A 23999-nucleotide genomic window follows, 5' to 3' on the forward strand; every position below is an offset into this window, starting at 1 on the left:
CTCGTGTTTGAAATTGTCACTGTAAAGCTACATTTAATGTGTGTTTTGGTGTGTTTTGAATCAACTAAACTTTACAGCATTTCACAGAAACTTCGCAGCCGACTAGTGTTTTGGAGGTGTAACTGCAGAGTGACACAGACACACCACCTCACAAGTATAAATGCTCACAATGGCATAGGCCAAGTGTGTAGGCTACAGCGTAGGCTCTGCCGCACAAGTATAAATTCCACTTTAAACAGAAGTCTCTTTTTGAAATATCACGAGATGTCATGAGATTACACTTGTTGCAGGAAACAACAGTGGAAACACCTGTGAGATCAGGAGAGAGTATAGTAATCAGAGTAGTTTACAGTAAAAGATATTCAGTGTCACTGATGATTAGATGATGACCTGATTTCAATAATGTGGATGAAGCCTTTGGATTTGACTGTCGTCTGCTGATGCTCAGTACTGGAACAATTTAAAAAAAAAATGTCATTCACATCTCTTTGTTCAGTTTACACGGGGAAATATGGTCCAGGTTGAAAAATGCGAAGTTATCCTTTAACCACAGCAATGTTGAAATGTTAAGTTTCAAGGTAACATATCAGTGATTCGCACAAATGTACAAGACCATTTTCTCTGTTGCTGACTCACTCTTTGTACCTCAAATCAGCCGTTGTAAATAGATTTACAGAATTAGCTCAGCAAATGCAGCAGGAAATGAAAAGATAATGCAACCTTAATGAAGTGTCAACCAAAGCTTAATTACAATATGTTGTTTTTCTCCCCATTATGTTGGTTGTTTTCTTTCATTATCCCACCTCTCAGTAAGTTGGGCCGAAAACAAAGCTAAAAAAAAGACATTGTCAGATAACCAGATGTTGCAGAGCTTTTAGAATTTTGAGGTGCAAGGACACACAGGGCTAGTGATCAGCTCGATAGGCTGTTAAAACAATTTTTGACATATTTTTAGCCACTCTAGCAGCGGTAACATCAGTCAGTCGGTTGGTCCACCATTTTGATCCAGACTGAAATATATCTCAACAGCTACTGATTGTATTTTACACAGACATTAGACTTTGATGAACCCTGACTTTTCGCGAGCACCACCAACAGATCAAAATCTTTGCACAGAAATTCACAGACCCCAAAAGCTTTATCTAATGAGTTTGGTGATCCCCTGACTTTTCCTCTCCTGCCACAGTGAGATTCACATTCTTGGTGTTAAATTAAATGTTTTCTCCAGTTATCTAATGGATTGTCAGAAACTGTGTTACACACAATTACGTCCCTCTCAGGATAAATTGTTCTAACATTGGTTCCCTGACTTTTTATGTAGCAGCATCACCAGGCAATTCTTTATTGGTCCAACACTTTGGTTTATGAAAAAATACCTGCAAAACTAACATGTCCATCAGCCTCAGCTGTACTTCATGTTCAGTGCTTATTAGCAAATAGCATGCTAACGGTGCCTGGGGTGCTGCTGAAATTTAATGACAGTGAAATTAGTTCACATCCAAATAGATTGAGTTATCTTTCAAAAATACTCTCATAGAGTCCAAACAATTATCCAGCTATGAAACACAAATTTCAGCATTAGTTTGATAACATCGTTAGCATAATAAATTGTCAAGGCAGCTGCATAAAACCACCCCCAACATGATGTTTCTTAGAGCTCGCCGACATAAAGAAAGGTTCCTGTTTCACCCACGTGTGACACTCTACAGCAGAGATGTTGCAAGTACATCAACCACAGTTGGAAAAACAAAAACCCCAGTCCAGGTAATAACAAACAAAGACAGTGCTAATTGGTACCACAGAATATTAATAATATCCAGATCAAATCTCTGAGGTATTTACAGTGTTCCTGTTGGACACAGTAAACACTGCAACACAGGGGTCAGTTTTAGCTCTCGAACAGATGGCCCTTCTTTAACTACACATGTCGTGTTAGGTGTGAAAATGTCAGTAATTATCATGAACAAGAATCTCCAATAAACTTTATTTGCTTTAAACCTGGAGTGCAGAATGTTTGTCTCCCTCGTCTGACAGAGAGAATAAATACATAAATACTGTTGATCCACGCTCAGAACGGATGCCTGCAGCTCAGCTTGCCATCCCCCCCCCCCCCCCCCCCCCCCCCCCCCCCCACACACACACACACACAGGAGAGCTCACTTCACTTCTCTCTCTCTTTTCTTTTTTTTAACCTTTAACCTTTTTGTTTGGAACATTCACTCCAGAAACTTTTCCTGGACGCTTACTTGGATTTTCCGTCATGTCATTTGCCATACACCCAGCTGCAATATGCTCTCTTCCCCCTTCCCTTTTTTTTTTAACCTATATTTTAAAGTGTTGACATGCATAGTGTCAGAAAAAAACATCCGAATCATGCACATATAGATGAAGCACTGAGAAAACAAAACAAGAAGCAGTACCAAATAGAAAAAGACAACAGAAAGAAAATAAATCTAACGTAAAATGAATGAAATAAACTCTCCCCCCTTTCACTCTGGCTGGTTAACATGAAAGGGAAGTCGCCACAGACACTCAACATCAAAACTGTAGTGTACTGAGAAATACAGAGAGCTCCCACTGGCAGGGATAGGCTTAATCAGACTTGTGTGAACAGGTTTGGTGAGGGTTTGAACGTAATGGAAGTTCATGTATGTAACACCCAACTTAACTTTTATATAACTACAGGTGAACTTCAGTAACAAGACAGCAGTCTGTGTGGGTCAAAATGCCACCAACAGGCTTTTATTAACCTTTATTAAACTCTAAAGGGGCCCTAACAACAATATTATAAAAACAATGCAAAGTTAAAGCATCTTGCTGCAGAGGTGTGGCGCACCTATCTATAGGCCGTTGCACTGTTAGTATATGTGGATAACCAAAACTACACACAAAATAAACCCCTTTTTCAAACAGAAAAACGCCCAAATTACTACCAGTACCACAGCAAACGTTGAGATGAACTTACTGTGCCAGCCACTCTCATTATTGGAGGCCAACATCAACAGCAGCACTAAAAGATAAAACCATACGTTAATACATTCAGTTTACTAAAATACAAATAAAACATTGTTCTTATTTTAAGAATGTAAAATGAACAACAGCCAGAACTTTGCCTGTGGATTGAATACATCCATCCATCCATCCATTTCCATAACCGCTTATCCTCTTGAGGGTTGCGGGGGGCTGGAGCCTATCCCAGCTGACATTGGGTGAGAGGTGGGGTACAACCTGGACAGGTCGCCAGACTATCACAGGGCTGACACATAGAGACAGACAACCATTCACACTCACATTCACACCTACGGACAATTTAGAGTCACCAGTTAACCTGCATGTCTTTGGACTGTGGGAGGAAGCTGGAGTACCCGGAGAAAACCCACCCTGACACGGGGAGAACATGCAAACTCCGCACAGAAGGGCTGGGTTTGAACCAGGAACCCTCTTACTGTGAGGTAACAATGCTAACCACTGCACCACCGTGCTGCCCGGATTGAATACAACACGTTAATCTTAATTTAACCACAAGCAAACATTGTTTAATATTAAAGACACTTACCTTTCCATTGCCACTACTCCTGGACTGTAACAAAACAATTAGTTGTTGGCTGACCCATGTTTGTAATTCAATCATTTTTGCAGTACCAGAAATTCAATATTAACACTTAAAAAAAACAGTACCTCAGGGTGTGTTTGCGCCTCTACACTACCTTAACAATAACACAGTTCAATTTAAAACACAGTATGTTTGGCTCACCAGGCAGCCATGTGCACAAAAGTGATCACAGATCAATATGACGCTCACACACCTGTGCTCCATGAGCCTCTTAACAGCTCAGGTGCTCTCACCTTGATTGGACAAATTTTGCCTGGGTCCTTGTGTCCTCCTGCTACACTAGTTTCAAGTCTTAAAGACACTTTCTACATCACTTGAAACACTGAGAAGTTACTGTTTGCAACTTTGTAACTTTCATTCACTCATTGATAAAGATGTATCTCATAAATAATTTCTAATAATATTGAATAAAAGATTTTACATGTCTTGGGTTCAGCAAGCTCCTCTGGGCACCAAACCCATCTTTAATGTTTGCTGCTGTTCTTCTCCATTTACTTTGCTTGTTCAGTCTGAATGTCGCCAATTTAAAATGTTGTCCAGGAGTGACTGGTTGAAGTGCGATGGCTGCCTTCACTTGTGTTCAAAAAGCAATTTTTGTGAAAAGCACAGCACTCAAACGTTAGATTTTTGTAGTTAAAATCTACTTGTGTTGAAATTCAACATTTGCCCTTTTGCACAAGTGCTGTTTGCCAAATCCTTATGGTGTGTGCCAGTGCTGCCTCCAGCACATGCAGACGAAATAAAAATAAAGATACTGCGCCTGTTCAGCAGGGTAAGTGGTGAACCCTGTCTGTTTTGTATGTTGTCATGATCCAGGTCATGTGTTCAACAAGCTGCTTGGTGCTGTGAGCGGTTTCATTGTTTTGTTTGGGTTTTATGGGAAGTCGAGATGCAAATAACCAAGAATTAATTGGAGCAACATCTCGAGTACACTCAAGCCAAATTACACTCCATCACTGGGTCAAACTGATCCTCAAAGGGATGTGCTTTGTTGTGCTGCTTGTAAGCCTCATATCACTTACGTAATGCAGTGATTTGCGAAACAATTCATCACAGTGGTTGTTTTCTCACAGTCGCTCCTTCGAATTAGAACCAGACAGTATTTGAAGCGTTGTAGAATTTGTCCTAAAGTGGCTGAACGTTTTTAAGAGTGGTTTCTATCTATTTATGTCCCCCACCAGAGATCAACAGTGTTTGAGGTTACTACAAAATGCTAACATGGTTGTGTAAATAATGACTTTGTGAGATGTTGTTGTAGTGCTGCAAAAAGTTTCACCCAGAATTCAACAACAGATGCAAGATGTTAGCTGTATGTGAGCTATACTGAGACGTCCCCTGATTCGATCCACACTGACACTGACCAGTGACCAGTGATTGGCAATCACTGTCCCCAAACCAGCTATTCATCCATTTGGGAACCTAAGCACTAAGTGCCTATTGTGCATCTGGAGCGCTTACAGAAAAATGGGGGGCCTTGATCAGTTATTGTAGATATTTGGTTGATAGATCACAGCATATAGACAGTAACAGACTGTTTTGTTTTAATAGTTGGCTGTGGAGATAAAAAAGACTGACTTGAACCCTGTGTGGAAAAAATGCAGGTCTCTTATACATTTGAATGGAGCCAGGCTGTTGCCATCACAAGCCATTTTTACATGTACACAGAGGTTGCGCAATAGGGCCTCTATGAAGTTCCTTCATTGCACCACCTTTGCATTTTTACAGTCAAACACTGGTGCCATAATGCTGCCCCAATGTGTTGTTTTAGATGGTATGCAGGTGTTCCTGAAGCAAAAGTGGCGTGATGAGCGTGACGTGTAACACAACAGTGTTGGCCTCTAGTGTGACATAAAACATACGCATCAGCAGCATTTTCCAAACAATAATAACGGCATAACATGGCAACAACATGGCAATAACAATTAGTTACCTTCCCTCTTATATGGCAGCTGATCTTACCTTCTGCTCAGCTGCAGAACTTTATTTTTTTCCCAATTTGTGGACATTTTCAGCTGCTGTCCTTCTTCTTTGAGTTAGCTGCTAACTGCTTCTAGCTGCTTTTAACCCAGCGATGGGTTGCACTCATAACATGTTGCCAAAAAGTCACACCCATCCCATGTAGAGAAGGGTCAAGATGCAGTCTTTCACTACAAGACCCTCCCGACATCTTTTTCTAACCCTAACCATAGAGTGTCTGCAGCCACAGTCATACCTACTTGCCCGTTCATGGTCCCATCCTGCCAGCTTTCCTTTATACAGATTGGTGCTGTGACTACCTTCGCTGATGGCTTAAGGGCAAGACAACTTTGCCCTCCGTTCCCTGATTGTACCTTTTATAAAGAACGACAAGGCAGAATAATGGTGTGACGTTTTGTTTCGCAAAATTTTTTTCTTCTACTTCTTAGCTTGTGATCATCGCCAGAGAGGATAAAATAATCAACACTCTGACCTCGCCACATATTGACATTTGGTCATGGGTTTTCCTCGTTGAGAAACGACGTGGAAGATACCCTAAGTGCGTTGGTTGTTGACATTCTGGGACGCCATGTCAACTTCAGCCTGTTGCATGCATTTGTATGTTTTCAAAATACAATTCTGTTTTCACAGGAAATTTAACGTTTGCGTACAATCTTTCAAAATAAATGCACTGTTGTGGTACAACACTGCAAATTGATGTTTTATTTTTTCCTTCAACAACAAATACTTGTGGTTACGTTTTGCCAACATTTGCACATGGTTGGGTTTAGGAAAAAAGAACAGGATTCCGTTAAAAATCTTATGGGAAGCGAACACTGGCCTCCCGGGTGAAAGTCCGAGGTTGTTGGACCCATCCACCATTGCTCCCGCCAGGCCTGTTTGGACTTCTGCCACCGGGTTGAAATAATAGTCAGTAGTCTTAAGGTACATTTCCATCTACCTTTTTTTATGTGCATTTTTAATGTGCACATAAAACACCTGAGTGGAAACGCCAACAATTTAAAAAAAATCTTGAAAAATCGCAAAAAAAGCTTTTACGCTTGGGACAGGTGGAAAAGTTGATGTATTGATTAAAGGTAAATATAACTAAGTGCAATGAAAACAGATTCAGTAAATTAATGATGACCTACAGTCATGATGTATCTTCATTGCATAGGCCACTATAATGTTTCCTCATTGTCTCTGCTTGTGTCTGCACACAGGACTGTCACCAGAACCCCTCCAAGAGCACAGAGCTATAACATTAGTCCCTCAAAACCCTCTATTTCCATTGTGCAGTCTGCTCCGCATTTATAATAAAACATTGTTTTCGTTATTTTGAGGTTTGACTGGCGCTCTCGGTTACGTCATCTCATTGTGCCTTCCAGTGCAGCCTATTGCTTATCTCAGTGAACCAACTCCCAACATAAATTAGCATTGTAAGTGTTATTACAAACAGTTGTGTGGTATTTTGGTGTCCGTTTTGCTTAATCTGGACCCTCTGAATCGCATCCTATCTGTGTCTTAAACAATGCGCTGCTCCCTCCTGGGAGACCAGAGTTGTTTTTATTTTTTTACAGTGCCTGCCAACTTTCCCAACAAAGTAGTTTTACTTGCCTGAACGGTTTAGAGGCATTTAGAAGGCAGCAACAAGAGACCTATACTTTTTGTTTGAATATGATGACTTATTAATATGGACAGTTTTTTTTCCCAGTATTACACCTCATCAGGCAGGTTGCCGTATACAAAGAAACCCTGCTGTCATAAGTATCATCTCATGCTGTTGAGCACACAGGTTTTCTGAAGCAGGGAATACTTTAAGAGAGCTAATTAATCAACACGGCATCTAACGTGGTTCATGTGGTCCCTGAAGTATACCGTATCGTCACTTTAGAGTCAGAAAAAGCTAAATAAATGACATGTTTTCATACTGGAAGTCGACATAGAGGAAGGTGAAATCTTACAAGTGGTAATGTGTCTAATTTTTGCAGACTTTTATATTATACATCTGGTACTTTTCATCTAACAGCCTGTGTGTTCACAGTCCTTGAGTCTGAATTATCATCTCATTGGGACTTGATTTGCAAATAGTTCTGATTTGCAAATACTTCTGATTGGCATCTCATTAGCTGGTGGAGTGCGGCACAAGTGTCAGCCCATGTGTACGACCTGAATTGTCATTTAACATCAATTTTCAGCCGTCACATTTTATTCCTCTGCCGTCTTCAAGGTGTTGATCACATAGTAATGAGGCACACAGCGAGCTGAGCAGAATACACGACAGGAAGTGTTAATCACGTAATGTGGCTGTTTAGGATGTAAACTGGGGCTTGAGGAGGATATGTGGGTCATGTTCAGATTTAAAATGCAGCCAGTGTTAAATGGTGATTCTTTGAAATTTTAATTTTTTTTAATTTATGTGTTGTAGATGAAGTCTGGATGCAAGGGGAGGAAGTGTGTGTGTGAGGGAAAGCAAGTAGGGGGTTAATTGCAGCTCAGTTTATGACCGGCAAACACATCAATTACATATACCAGTGCACACACTCATTCAGTTGTACACATGAGTGACTGTGTGCACAGCTGGTTGTACAGCACACAGCATATTACTTCTATAAATCACTATAATATTGGTGCACCTCATTAATATGATAAAACTTACCTTAAGGTGCATGTGCATGAGTGCATGAATGGCAGGTCACCTGGAAGTGTTCGCTGGCATGGATGAAGGCAAAAGGTGAAATTCTATTACCTTTAAAGTCGCCGCATGTTGGGCATTTTTATGAGGATAAGAATGATGTGTCCATGCAAATGTTGATTTTCATGTTTTTCATCTACATATCAGAAATGTTCTTTACTATTTCCATTTATTCGCCCCTGACCTTGACTCACTGAAGTGCAGAGACCGCTCCCAGTTTCCCTACAACCAAATGGAAATGTATCATTACTATTCCACAGCCGAGGCTGCAGTTAAACACAAAACAGCAGTGCAGCTATTGACAAATTCATCATGCAATCTGAGTGTACAAACTCTAGATTTCATCATCTTGCTCATCAGCAGCTCTTTCCTATGAATTATTTGTTGGCTCCTCTCCTCCTTGCCTGTCCTCTTCTCTTGATGTGGTAAAACCCATCAAGAATCTATAAGTAGGCCCTGTCCCTGTGTCTCTCAATCAAAATCAGGAGCAAGCAGCTCCTCACCCCGTCTGTGGGCTGAATTATTTACCAGTCATTGATGTGGTGGTTGACCAGCAGTTTTGTTTGTGAATTATTCATGTTCCCTCTCCTCTTAGTCCAAAGGATTAACACTGTGAATATATTCGCATTTTATTTGTTGTGCTCCTAAATGGGCATACCACATCATAACATTTGGCTTTTGTAGAATTCTAGTTAACGAGTAAAGACAGTCATGGTTATAACTGTCATCCTTTTCTTTTAAAGAATATTTAATATTTAACACACCACACCCACTGAGCGTGACTTACACATTCAGCTCATTCGATTAATTTGTGCTGGTATCCAGAGAGGAATCTGTAAAGTCAGATATGTCAGGGCTGTGCGAGCGAGTTCTAATTGGAGACAAATCCCAAAACCTGCAGCATAATAATTTGTTTTTTAACCCGTGCTCATTGTGTCATTCATTATACCCATGAGGTAAGCAGAGAAAATGAAAATATTTAAATACGATTCCAGCTAAGCTGCATACCTGTAGATAACAGCTCTATCTTAAATCACTGCACGTTTTTATCCTTGATTAAAATCCAGTTTGAGCAACAGCAGATAATCCTCTTTGTGTAAATGGTCATAAATTGTGGCATTAAATATTAGAAAATCACATTAAAGTAACCTGATATAACATAATTTAAAATTTTAACAACCCTTTTTACCCAACAATTACATTCATATGTTGTTATTTCTGCCTTGTAGTGCCAATACAGTTGACATCTGCATATCAAACTGAGCAGTTTGAACTTTGTATCATAACAATGTGGGTAGCATGTGTACATGAACTGCAGTGAACTTCCGTCCAGCACACAGATCTCCCTGCTCATCTCTCAACTCACTTTCGCTGGCTCTAGGGCTGTTGCTCAAACTGCAGATTGTTCTGATACATTTTTTAATTAGAGCTACCATGAATACAAAAAGTGCATATAGAGAGAGGGGCAGGGCTCTCTCAATCCACTCTCTCTGGATCTCGCTTAGTCAAACTCAGATCAAACTGTGAAACCTATCAATCAATCCTGAACAAATATAAACCAAGATTATGTTACAGCGTTGCCTATTTCCCACTTAAAATGTTCTCTGAAACTAGGGCTAATGACGAGTCAACACAAATTCCTTTTAATGCCACTAATTTTTTTGACGTGTGATGAACGCACCTACGGTCTGTAATTATGACCAGTAGTTAGGGAAATCAGGAAGCGATACAGCAGTGACGCTGTGGATGGCAAGCAGAAACGAACCTCAGCAGAAATGGATAATGAATGACAGATTCAGCTTCAAAGCTCCACTGACGGTTCTCTCGACAAGACCAAAGTTATTTGTATTTACTCCTGATTTGAGTTACGTCACGCTGCTTACAAACGGGATGTTTAGTCAGCCTTTACAAGTGTAAAGTTAGTCACTACATGGTGTAAGTAACATTACATTTAGGTCAATATGTCCATCTGTTGTTGCTTGTTGGGCTTGAGTTTGCCATGATATGCTTTCAGCATATTTTTTGAGCATGCAGTACCTTTGAGGTTATACTGGAGAATATTCTGGACAGTATTTTTTATGGTTTTGGATTATTGCAATAATAATAAACATACATTTGCATAAAGCAAGACATACATGCCCACTCCCTCGTTGATAGCAGTATTAAAAGCTTGAAAAATATCCCTTTAAGGTACATTCAGAACAGATAGAAAATGTGCCATTAAGTTTGCGATATATAGTGAGTTATCGGTGGACAATCATGCCATTAATCGTGATTAAATTGTAATATAAATAATAATATTTTAGGTTACTGTTTAACTGTAATTAGAGAATATTTGTTACAGGAGCCCGCCATATTGTTTCCTGCGGTAAAATGGAGAAGGGTCGAGTTGCAGTCTTGTAGACTACTCAGCTCATGACAAGACATCCCCTCCACATACTTTTTTAATCCCAAAGGGGGAAATTCAATGTTTTCACTCTGTTGTCATATACATATACAGACAGGCCTGAAATACACACATAGGACCTTTTACATGCATTAATTGGAGAGATGTGTGAGTGAGGGGGCTGCCCATGGACAGGCGCCCTGAGCGGTTGGGGGGTTCGGTACCTCTGCAGTACCCAGGAGGTGAACTGGCACCTCTCCAGCTACCGGTCCAGACTGAACTAACCATATTGTGTCCGCAGCAGCAGCTAGATCTACTTGGGAAAATGGCAGAGCTCACAATACAACACCCACCAGCGGAAGTGTTTATTGGTCTGGTTCTTGTAGTTGTAGGTTTTCTACCTCTTGAGCAAAAGCAAATGCCACAGCCCCTTGTTTTTCTGTTTTCTCTGTTCATGTAGCACCAGTTCCAAAAGTAGTTTTGTCTTTCTACTGCATAGACATCCCAGTTTCATAAAAAGACTATCAAGACTTCCCAAGCCCATTGTATTCTTTTCTGAAGACGTGAAACTTTAAAACAGATCATTAATATATACTTACATTTTTAAAGCTAAGTGATATCCTGGGCACTGTAGTTTATAGCAAATGTTAAACAGGAATAAACCATGTGTTTGTAGGGGATTATTTTCAGTTGAGGATTAATACACATTTGGTGTTCAGTGAGTATTTTTTAATGTATGTGGGAATAAATTACAAAGCCCATGGCTATTGTAACGGAGAAACATGTCACCCAGTGTAAAGTTATGGCCCACTGATGTATTTTTAATGGTTTTTGGACAACAATGGAGGTCTGTTGCGTAGATGAATAAGCTCCATCTGGCTTTCATGCCAGTAGGATTGCTTCATTGCTGGATTCTGGCAGTAAGAAAAATAGAAAATAAAACTTGAAATTGGCACAGATGCTGAGTGTTCTAAAATTTACATTATATTGTCATGTCTACTCTGGCCTCTCACTCACTGACCTGCTTTGCTGCTGCTGCTGCTGGTCTGGGTCCTGTCAGTGCCGCTGCTGCAGTGAGGGAGATGGAAAATGACAGTGTGTGTCCTGGGAGCCGACTCACATCCTGACACTTCTCTCCTCTGACTGGCAAATATGATCACTGTAAGATCTCTCCTCCACCCTCTATTTACAGATATAATAGTCGAGCGTGTTCAAAGAGAATACTGATGAGCTTAAAACTCCACACACAGCTTTACTCATCGCATGGATCTCTGAAGTTGTGATTCATTTTGCCACATGACACCCTGCACCTCTTTAGGGAATATATGCAACACATAATCTGCTTTGTACCATGGAGTGTATGAAAGAAGTGGACGGAGCCACCGTGACATCATCCATTAGTTTGTGGGCTACGGTTTTGAAGCCTTGAGTTCGACATTTTACTGTCGACATCTTAGCTTTTTTGGAACCAGTACTGACCCTATTTGGATGAGAGGGTGGAGCTGTGGAGGAGTGAGGGGTGGATCTGACTAAGAACCACGTACACCGCAATGGTAGCTACATGTTAATCACAAGGTAGCCACTGGTTCTCAAACTATGGTTCACGTACCACTGGTGGTACCAAAGCTCCCTTAGTGGTACATGGAGGAATATTTTTAAGAAATGAAATACAATATTTTAAAAAACTATAATACCATCAAATTACTACAAATTTCAGATTAAAATTACTTAAAGGAAGAAAACCTTATTTCCACTTGCAGTATTATATTTGGTGGTATGGCTCTGTTCTGGGGCCTCTCCGCCTTTCCTCAGGCCTACGCAGAAAGCAGCTTCCTCATGCCTGCGTGGAAAGCATAAGGCAGAGAAAGCACACCTATCTGCCCTTCCACATGCAAACGAGGAAAGCCTAAAGCAGAGAGAGCACACCTCTCTGCCCTTCCATGTGCCTACATGGAAAGCCTGAAGCAGAGAGAGCACACCTCCCTGCCCTTCCATGTGCCTACATGGAAAGCCTAAGGCAGGGAGAGCAGCAGCAAAGACTCCCCAGGAACAGAACAGAGCAGCATCAATGACAAACAGAAATGACATTGATAAGTCAGACACAACAACAAAAGGAAGAACTGGGGTGGAGGTGGGTTGCAAAGCGGCTTTCAGAGGAAGCAGCAACAGTAGGCAGGCCAGAGCAGTTTAAATATGTCGCCCTGAATGAGATTCACCAATTGGTTGCATAGAAAGAAATCATGTGATCTATCAGCTGACTCCCTCCATCAGTCAGCTGCTCCATCAGTTGATTGGCTGTTTGAGATCAACTGATGAAGCTAGGATGTGAGCCGAGCTTGATATCACGTCCTGCGTGAACTTGCGATATGCTCAATATCATGTTGTATTAAAGACTTGCAGCTTTAAGACAGTGCAAGGTCATTTTCTCACAGATTTCTGTACCATCAGAGTTCATTTTGCCACCAGTGGAGACAATTTGGCATTGACTTCACCTTTCAGACCCAGGGATAACCTCTTGCTCTGTACATGTTAATTGATTATGAATGTTTGCTATTATGTTTCACTGACAGATTTTTAATTTTTTTGCTGTGTTCAACACTAGACCCGTCTTCTTCTGTGGTGGGAAATTATCGTGTAGGCAGAACAGATATGGTGATAATGCCCTTTCATTTACAAGACAGAGTAACATTGCTATCGCCTTGATCTGTTACTGTAGATGCAGTTTAAGTACACTTTAATGGCTTGAGGTCATAAATAGGAGTTGACAGCTGAGAGGAAAATCAAAGCATTAGACAGAAGTCGAATGAGATTTTTCGACCTGTTTTCTCTGCTGTATGGTATTATTTTGGATATGCTGAAACAGTGTCATGGTTTGTTATTCTTAATGACTCTATAGAGGTCAGACAAGCACATTTACTGCCAAAAATACATGATGTAAAGTTTAATTACGCTTATAGTTTACTTTTACCTGCCTCTGTTTGTTTACTCCGGAGGTAGGTGCCAATATTTAGTTCATATGTGTTAATAAATAAATAAAATCGTTGCACTGTGGCACTCTCAACCTTGGAAAAGAAATAAAAAACACAATGGATAGTATAATCGAGTGATACCTTAGAAAACACATAATAAAAAAAAAGAAGAGAGCCATACACGTTGTAGGCACAGCTTTAGTGTCTGTGTGTGTGTGCATATTTGTGTGTGTGGGGGTACTATTCATTATTCTGACTACCTGTGGGAAGAAACTGTCTCTGAAACGGGTGGTGCGTGATTTAATGCTCCGGTAGCGTTTTCCAGATGGCAGGAGTGAAAATAGTGTGTGGGCTGGATGACTGGTGTCCTTGGTGATGCTTTGGGCTTTCCTTGTGCAGCAGGTAATGAAGATATCATAGAGCCCTACTAGGTCTATGCCAGTAAATTTTTGATGCTGGCTTTACAGTGTTTGCAGTTTCCAGTCCTCTGCAGTCAAAACTGCCAAAGCATATACTGTGATGCAGCCTGTCAGAATATACTCTCTGGTGCAGCAATGAAAGTTAAGCCAAGGCTCGGTTACCATGCCGAATCTTTTGAGATGCTTCACAGTCTTTGTTGTGATATCCCAAGGAGGCAGCTGGTGTTATGAAGAAGGTTGTGATGTGTACAGTGGTGAATTAGAAATTTATAAAATATCTCAGGTGGCCAGGGCTTGTTTGCAGCGTGGGGATCAAAGGTTGACAAAGACAGGGAAGACAGAATTCATGTAAATAACAAAATATGTCTTAAAAGAAGCAATGGGGGAATTTGGGTCCACAGCCGCTCACACAGCTTGTGAGGCTGCACTTGGGCACAGTAATACCTTAAGCTAAGTGCTAACATCAGCATGCTAACATCCTCTTATGACAATGGGCATTTTCCCAACCAGACCCTCCCCACTTCCACTCTGTCACAGAGTGTAGATCTGTTTGTAGTCACCTTCACAGCTCAATGAAGCACCATTCATTAAGGTGTAGGGTATGAATACAGCCGCAAGCTTTGGGACCATCTTTCCACTCTGCGGCAGAAAGAAGAACTGTGGTAACTTTTCATGTAGAAAAATAAATCTTAATCCCATTTTATGTTCTTCATATGCATTTGTATCACTTATATTTGATCTGCATGCGCTGCTATTGTTTACATTAATTTTTGTACATGAATATTTTGTCATTAAAATAGAGAAGTAACTAGAGCACTCGGAGAGCGCAGACGCCCACCACCATTTTATTATTTTATCCACTTAACTTCAGCCGATCACCACCAAAATTTTAGCATCTGATCCTTGTCCCATTATCAACCTTTCCTGAAATTTCATCAAAATCCGTTCAGAACTTTTTGAGTTATTCTGCAGACAAACAGACAAACGCAGGTGAAAACATAACCTCCTTGGTGGAGGTAACTATGCACCTTGGACATGGAGCAATCTTCAAAAAGATCTAAAATTAGAAACACTTATATCCATTGATGAATTTAAGGGCATCATAAAGAAAGAGGCAGCAGAGACATGTGCTTGTTTTTCTTTAGAGGCCATTATGTTTGAATAGTTGTTGTGTTATTGTGAGATTTTGAACCATATGTTGTATTTGTTGTATTTTAAATGTGTTCTGATTGGCTGCTACCTCAGCCAGGTGTCTCTTGTTAAATATATTTTTAATCTCGACGCGTCTTCCTGGTTAGATAAAGTCAAATAAAAATAAAAAATAAAAATAAATATACAAAACTTTACAACTTTCCAATAGAAATGAACACAACATTGTTTCTAGACTGGAGAAGGGTATATTTTAGTCTAAATACAATGAAACCCTTAAGTTGTTGACGCCTGTATGAAAGTATTCTTAGTCTGAGCAGCTCACATTTATAAAGCTAGTTGAAAGGAACTTTATTTGTATGGCACGTCTTCCATGGCGAACACAATGGCACTGAGGTAGGCTCACTGTTGGAGGGTTTTGTAACCCACTTGCGCTCCCTACTAGTTGGTTTGGGGTGGCGCTTAATGTGGTGGACCCTCCGCGTAAACGTGGGCACAGAGTGGAAGTTGGTAGGGAGAAGGTGTAAGAGGTGGTTTGTAAAAGGCCCAATGTCAACATGCTGATGTTTGGCAGGTACAGTGTTTACGTTATCATCGTCTTGGTTTAGCATGTTAGCATGTGCACTGAACACAAAGCACAGCTGAAGGTGTTTTTCAGGTATTTGGTCATGAACTAAAGCCATAGACAAAGGAAAGTCATTAGGATCCATCCTCAGGGCAGCATGTGTACCAGATTTAATGACAATCCATTCAATAGTTGTTGAGACATTTCAGTCTGGACCAAATTGGTGGACCGACATCTCTGGAGCCATGTTGCTAGTATGGTGAACAGTAACATTAATATAAATCTTAATGGTGAAATTACCAAAAATTGCCTTAAGAACATTTATCAAGCAAAGGAGCCATTTTCAAAACAAAGTTATCTTTAATCAAAGGCTTTAGAAATCATGTTGGTTGGCAGTGGAGAAAGTGCTTTTTTGTGGTGTTTTTGCATTCTTTGTTTTATCTATTCTTGATTTGTGATGTCATCACTAGACACACAGACTGTCTACAACAAAAACCCCTCTTAAATGTCTCTTTTTATTGTCCCTCCTACAGGTCAGAGTCTCGACTGCATTGTCACTGTTTCTAAGAGTAAAAAAAATTAATTGCTGTTATTGTTTGCTGTTCAACCACTTCCCTAATTTCCTCCGCTAACTCCAGGGGGTTCCTCTCTCGCATCCTGTAGTCATCAATTGTTTATCCTCATTTTTTTTTAAAAAGCAAACAGCAGTTTTCTGTAAAGTTTGTTTCCTGCCATTGATCAGACAGTAACTGCAGGAGACAGCTGCTGATATATTTACTGACGGCAGTGAGGTTGCCCTGGTTACATTATGGTATTTGCCAGTGCCTAATTTAGTTGAGAGGTGGAGCACCACCGGGATAATGGAGATGAACTTTTGTCCTTTTCTGACTCACATTTTATTTTTTAGGAATAAGTTGCTGTATAATATAATTACAGTCAAACTGAAATTTGTAAAGATCCACAAGAGACAATGGAAGGATGAGTTTTGGAATAAGTCAAAGCTCAGAAACTATGTTCAAATCAAAGAAGATTACAGCACAAAACAATATATACAATTTTATTTAAAGAGAGGGCAGAGGTCCCTATGAGCTGGAAGAGCAGCATTTGTGTGTGTGTGTGTGTGTGTGTGTGTGTGTGTGTGGTTGAGGATGAGTTTCATTTTGTTCCATTTGTTTGATTCAGTTTGAGAACTCTGATTTTGTTTCGGTTGTCTGAAGGTTATATTTTGAGTTGTCTCTTTAAAGAGGAGATTATTGTCTTGGCAAAATTTATAGGCAATACAGTACATGGAACACTGCATCCATCATAATAGTAACTGTCTTTCATGGAAATCAAATGTTTTGCAATGTTGTTTTTTTTTTGCTGAACTGTATATTAAGATTTGTCACGTGGCCATCTCTGTTGTTGCTGTCTTGTGTTCTGTATGCAAATATGAGGTGGGCACCATATGTTGAAAGGACACTCAAACAAACCATTCAATCAAATAAAAGTCAATCAGTCAATGTAACAAACTGATTTCACATGAAAGCCTGAAACATGGATATATGACATATAGAGTTTCAGATAAAATGCAAATGTGTTCCACAGAACAAAGAGCAGCACAAAACAATCGCAATTTTAATATTCTACCTTGCTATCCTCGCCACCTCTGATGTTTTCTGCCATGCTTGAGATTTGTCACTCAAGTTCTGTTAGAACTGATTTCTGAGAAGCACAAAATGAACTTGTCGCCACTGTAACTTCCACCTCTCATCAATGACAAAGTCTCATTGGATGCATGATGTAGAGGTCACTGTATATGGGGTCAAAGTTTAATGTAATAAACTCGTGTGGCTCGTGTAGCCACTTGCTCCATAATGGTCCTGCCGAAGTTGCACATGTTTGGTGTATGGGCCCTGTATTGTAACTGTTCCATGAAAGAAAAATCAGGTGGAGCATAGAATGACCAAGCGGCAGTATACGGGTCTGAAAAATTAAGCCATGGCAGAAGTGCCAAAAACTGCAGTTCTTCTAATGACCATTAGAGGCTGTCCCCAAAAGTGAGTCAGTCCCCATAGACCCCCATGTCAAAACTTCACAGCAGAATCAAACATGTTTACAGCCTGGTACAAAAAAACAGTTTCAATCTTTGTAACTAACTTTCCCATTCATGACAACTGTACAGTGGTGAATTTTCAGCCCAGTCGCCCTAAGAAAATATTGGCATTACATGTTTCTGCAAACCACAAATACATTTCCCAGTTTCATATGTATGATATCAACGTTTCTAAGACAATATACAAGCTGTGTTCAACATTGGAAGGTGGAGGTGACAGTGGATGATTTGTAACCAGGCAGCAGCCTCCGGGGCTGACAAATGAAGCCAACACTGAGTTGCCAAAATCTACAGTTCTTAAAATGGTCACTTGAGGCTGGCTCCAGAAGCCAGTCGATCCCCATAGACCCCCATGTTAAAATGCCCAACTCTACTGCTGAAATAAACATGTTTACAGCCTGGTTCAAAAAACAGTTTTGGTCTCTATAGCTAATTTTCCTCTGAATTACAACTGTATGAAGGTGATTTTTTATATAACTCATGTGTTTACATTTTGTTAAGGATTATTAGGTTCTGCATAATTAAGGCAGGCCACTTTTAGTGACAGGCTGTCTGCTGATAGTGTCCTTGGCTTCTCATTCAGATCAGCCCCTCGCTCCTCCACAGCTCCAGCCTCTCACCCAAATATGGTCACTTCAGACACCAAAAAAACAGGAATGTGATAGCTTGAATGCCGAACTCAAGGCTTCAAAACAGAAGTATAACAAACCAATGGGTGACAACACAGTAGCTTTACAGTCCATGGACAAGATGCCAGCCATGCTGTGACTTCTTTTCAAGACCAACAAACAGCAAAGCCACTTGTGATTTAGCGAGTCGTTGCTGTGTTTCCATCAGCTTTTAAGGCTCCAGACGTGGGTGTTTTGTAGCAGCCTGGTGGCAGCGATAGTGCCACGTAAAGCTGTTGGTATTTTACTGAGACATTGCTGCTTCTCCCACCAGGATTGTGCCCTCCAAACAGGGTATTTAAACCAAAAATTGATCTTTCCCTAACCATAACCAGGTGGTTTTTGTGCCTAAACACACATTAAGCATTTCAGTGTATCCACTACATAATACCTTTGAAAAGTAATGTATCTGTAGTTTGCAGAAACATTAAATGCCAACATTTTTTATGGCCATTGGGTTGCCTGTTTACATTTTATAAAGGCTTAAAGTTATGCATAATTAAAGGTGTGGCCAAATTGATTGACACGCTGTCTGCGGATACTGTCCTCGAGGCTTCAAAATGGCACTCCACAAACCAATGGATGACATGGTGGCTACGTTCATTATTTCTATGCAGTGTATGGGATTGACCAATGAAGGGTGAGTCATTAAAAAACAATAAAAGAATATAACAGTTTAAACAGATGAGCCACTGAAGGGAATAAGAGTTTGATTGCTACAGTAAGTTCCTAGTTTAGTCTTTCTAATGCTTAAACATTAATAGTAAAGAGCAGCTACAGCAAATGGGAACTAAAATATATATACTAATAAAGCAGATTACATCAGACATAAAGACCTGCCTCTAATAAGTCTGTGTGAAATATAAAGGTCTGGTTCTCTTCTTAGTTCAACTATTTAAGGAGTGTAGTGTATAGAGTATAACTGGATAGACAGCTCATAACATAATCTCAAAAATCTTGTGTTGTCTCTCGCCCCACCCACACCTGTATAGATCTCATCTGACATCTAGTTAACGGTAAGCTTGTGTCCTGCAGAGAAGATGTATTCATTGTTATCTCTTGTAGTGTAAGCTCTTAATTGGTGCAGCAAATTTAAAAGAAAATGGACTATTAATGGTGAATATGTTCATAAAATGAATTCCAGGAGAACAGTATTGTTTGTGCAGTTTTGTTTGTGAAAAGAATAATTGGTATTTGGTGGTCATTAACTCTCCACACACTGCAGTAGCAGCCAGAGGCTTGCCCGAGGGTGCCTACTCAGAGCAGTTTCTCATCTGGAGATGCATTGAACAAAATCAGCACCTGTCTCGCAGCCGGCGTTAGACAAAGCCCCACGTCATTCACAGAAGTGAGGCTAATAACACAGTCAGGCCATTCAGGCTCGCTTCATTGTGTGTCAGAAAGGCAGTAGAGCTGTTCAATACAATCAAACACAGAGCTGTTAGTCCCTCGGGCCCTGAAGAGTAAAAGAATCGAGTAGCCCGCTGATTGACGTGACTCTTTCAATCCTGACGAATGTTTCTTCAGCTTCGGCAATAATCAGTTTGCTGTGAAAAATATCATCAGCCAACAGGGCTTGGTGAAGAAATTACTGCAGTTTAACACAAACCTGATCATCTTCCAGTGACCACACAAACCAAAAGCACATGCTCAGGTTTCCTTCTAAGACTTGTGCGTCATGGACGTCAAAGCACGTTCTACAGATTCACGAAGATGATGTTAAATTATTGCTCTCTCATCTCCTTTTATGTGTCAACATCTTTTTTGTGTGCTGCTTGTCTAATGGGTAGTGTTCATCTAACAATGTTGAAGGACAAGGCTGGCAACATATAATTTTGTTGTTGTCAACAAATCCAATGAAAGGACCAAAACCAACAATATGTTAGTCAGTTTCTCGATACTTTCCCAGTGCCCTACCCTGTGTGTGGCAATAAGCCTTAAGCCAGATAGTTATAGAAGATGAATATATACATCCACATTTAAAACAATGTTAAATAAAAATGTAGTCTTTAGCAAATGTCATTCAAAAAGAAGTGGGTAAGTTGCTATACTGCTCAAAAAAATGAAGGCAACACTTAATAGTCACAGTATAACACCAAGTCAGTTAAACTTCAGAGATATCAATCTGTTCATTTAGGAAGCACAAGTGATTGTGAACCAATTTCACCTGCTTTGGTGCAAATGAAAGTGACAACAGGTGCAATGGAGAGGCAAAAGCAAGACAACCCCTAAAAAGGAAATGGTTTGACATGTGGTGGCCACAGACAGTTGCTCCCTCCTCATCCTTCCTGACTGATTCTTCTCTAGTTTTGTGTTCTGCTAGTGTCCTTGTCACTACAGCACAATCAGGTTGCACAGGTAGCCCAGCTCCCCCAGGATGGCACATCCATACGTGCGGCAGCAAGAAGGTTTGCTGTGTCTCCCAGCACAATCTTAAGAGTGTAAAGGAGATAGAAGGAGATCGGCTGTTAGAGCTGGACTGGCCCGCAGAAGGGCATCAACCCAGCTCCTTTGTGCGAGGAGGAACAGGAGGAGCACTGCCAGAGCTCTACAAAATGACCTCCAGCAGGCTACTGGTGTGCATGTGTCTGACCAAACTGTCAAAAACAGACTCCATGAGAGCCGGACGTCCTCTAGTGGGACCAGCTTGATTGGCATTTACCAGAGAACACCAGAATTGGTAGATCCAACATTGGCACCCCGTTCTCTTCACAGTTGAGAGCATGTTCACACTGAGCACATGTGACAGGCTTGAAAGAGTCTGGAGACACTGTGGTGAATGTTACGCTGCCTGTAACATCATCCAGCATGAGCGGTTTGGCAGTGGGTCAGTGATGGTCTGGGGAGGTATATCCTCGGAGGGTCGCACAGACCTCCGTGTCATTGCTAACAGTACTCTGACAGCTGTTAGGTACCGGGATGAAATCCTCAGAGTGATTGTCAGATCTAATGCTGGTGCATTGGGCCTTGGGTTCCTCTTGGTGCAGGACAATGCCCAGCCTCATGTGGCCAGAGTGTGTAGTCAGTTCCTGGATGATGAAGGCACTGATGCCATTGACTGGTCCTCTCATTCCTCTGACCTAAAATAAATTGTGCACCTTTGGGACATTATGTATCTGTGCACCCGCTGCTGCTAAGTACCGCCACAGACTGTCCAGGAGCTCACTGATGCTTTGATCTAGGTCTGGGAGGAGATCCCCCAGGATACCATCTGCCGGCTCATCAGGAGCATGCCCAGACACTGTGATTTTGAATCCAGCCCTCAGTGGGTTGATCATTTTACTTCCAGTGACTGTTGTTACATCGTTTTGTTCTCAACAAATTATACAATATACATCAGTAAAGATATTCAACTTGAATTATTCATCAATAAAGATCTAATGTGTGATGTAAGTGTTCCCATGGATGGAGCTCTACTGCACAAAGAAAAAAGACTGATAAGGTTTTGGTTTGCACAGGCAATGCTTGTTGGTCTTTTTATGTCTTTTTTTATTGACAATAAGACAAATATAGCATTTGCTTTGTCCTTTAAGTCTGGTTTCTGTTATTAGAAGGTATGTACGTGACATACTAATGTGTTGGGGTTAAGTGGGAACAGAAAACATCCTTCTGGTAACATCAGAAACTCAAAAAATGTTTCAGATTGTCAAAGTTTCAAATCAGTAGAACCGAGGTCAAGTCAACTCTCCCTTGATTCTCCCCATGCATCAAAGTTTCTGAAGAATAAAGTTGATAAAGTTTAGACTTGACCTAAGGTCTTGTACTTGAGTTAGTTTATTTATGTGGAAAAGAAAACATCACGTTCTCCTCTTACCAACTCATACATGTAAAAACAGGCTCATTTACACATGCATCTTAACCTTTCACTTCACTGCAAAATATCAATAATTAGATCTTAAAGCCCAGGTAGCATATTGTCTTACATCTGCAGACTAATTATTGCAAGATGCTGTTTCCTTTGGTAATGGGACTCAGAGTCATCAGCCTTTGAACTCCACATATTGAGCCCTCGGGCAGTGCTCTACCTCCTGGACTGTGAAGCACAGAGTTCAAACTCAGTCAGACTCCCAGACCAGGCTAATCTCAGGCCCCGCAGAAACTCATTATTCTACATAATGTATTAAAAGTTTTGTTAGACATAAATGGAAAGAAAATCATGTCAATTACACACATGGAAGGAGCGCTTAGATTGCCCGAATTCTCTACATTCTCCATCGTCTAACTTGTCAACATTGAGGAGCTGAGACTCCAGACAGGGTAATTACCAGCACAGATATGTCCCAGCTCAGTCATGGCAGCAATGCCAACACTTTTGCTTCCCTGCACTGAACCACAACAGTAACTAATTAGCATAGACACTACCTTTCTGATCAACACAAAGCATTCTCTCTTGTTTCCAATGACGCACCATGAATTTAAATGAGCCAATTAGCGTATGCATTTCCCCTGGTATCGAGTTCACAAAGTCTTTGATTGAGATTCTGCTGCACAGCAATACAGCAGAAAGTTCAGTGGCCCTGCAGACCGCTGCGGCCGAGAGGGGTGAGCGTCACATAGTCAGCTACAGATTCATTCAATATATGTAGGTGGTGGCGATAATAGTCAGTCAGTTTGATAAAAATTAATCAACCATTCACAAGAATATATTTTTTAGGCTTATTATAGTTTTTAAAGAGAATTAAGCATTTATTTAGTTTTGATATAAAAAGCATTTCTCAGAAATCACGTTCAAAAAAATCTTGGCAGTATTTTCTTTGAATAAATATATGCTTTTTGCAGTCATGCAGTATATTCATAGTTTTTATGACTTAGAGCACTGTGGCTGATTAGCGGCATAATCAGCAGCTCTTTTGCATTTTCTCCCCGTTTTTCTCATCATTTTCTGAATGCATATTCTGCATTGTCCTTGCCATGAGAGGACCTTGTTCACTTTATCCTGCATTGAATATTGAATATGAATATTATATACATATAATGTAATGCTTCTCGCAGTGGGAGATGCAGCAACTTTTAAAGCGTGGGCACATAAACTCAGAGTTACTACTTTAAGCTAGTTTACTTTTAATAATAATGAATGTGGTTTCTCTTATCTAAAAATGTCTCCTTTTCTTTTCTTTCTTTTTTTTTTTTTTTACAACCAGTTGTTGCAGGGGAAGTCCATTCCTAAACTGGGATCACTGGACCAGATTGAAACAGGAAGTGGAGATTTAGAAGGACGTTACAGCGGCGACTGCGACGATGAGGACGGCTGTGGGGGTTCAGGTGGTGGTGAGGTTCAGAGGAAAGTCAGAGTCACCAAATGTAAGTCTCATTCTTTCATGATTTTATTGAAAAATTGACCTGTTAACTATGTACAGAAATTGTTACCCAGCTGTTATATTTTGCCATAAGGAGGTAGAATTAAATGGAGACATTTGAGTGGGAATATATTCAAATTTATATCCTGTAGGACTGGGTGTAATTTGAATTTGTATGCATGTTTGC

At 40.5% G+C, this 23999-nt stretch overlaps 1 protein-coding gene across 1 annotated transcript in view; it reads left to right on the plus strand.

Annotated features, from left to right (window-relative positions):
• gpc5a (glypican 5a) overlaps window positions 1-23999 on the plus strand; it is a 224608-nt gene that overhangs the window by 104321 nt on the left and 96288 nt on the right. Inside the window, exon 8 of the mRNA XM_033630652.2 lies at window positions 23657-23816. Coding sequence (XP_033486543.2) covers window positions 23657-23816 — 160 coding nt within the window. The remainder of the gene's footprint in view (window positions 1-23656; window positions 23817-23999) is intronic.

This window comes from Epinephelus lanceolatus, chromosome 2 (genome assembly GCF_041903045.1).
Source record: "Epinephelus lanceolatus isolate andai-2023 chromosome 2, ASM4190304v1, whole genome shotgun sequence".
Lineage (NCBI taxonomy): Eukaryota > Metazoa > Chordata > Actinopteri > Perciformes > Serranidae > Epinephelus > Epinephelus lanceolatus.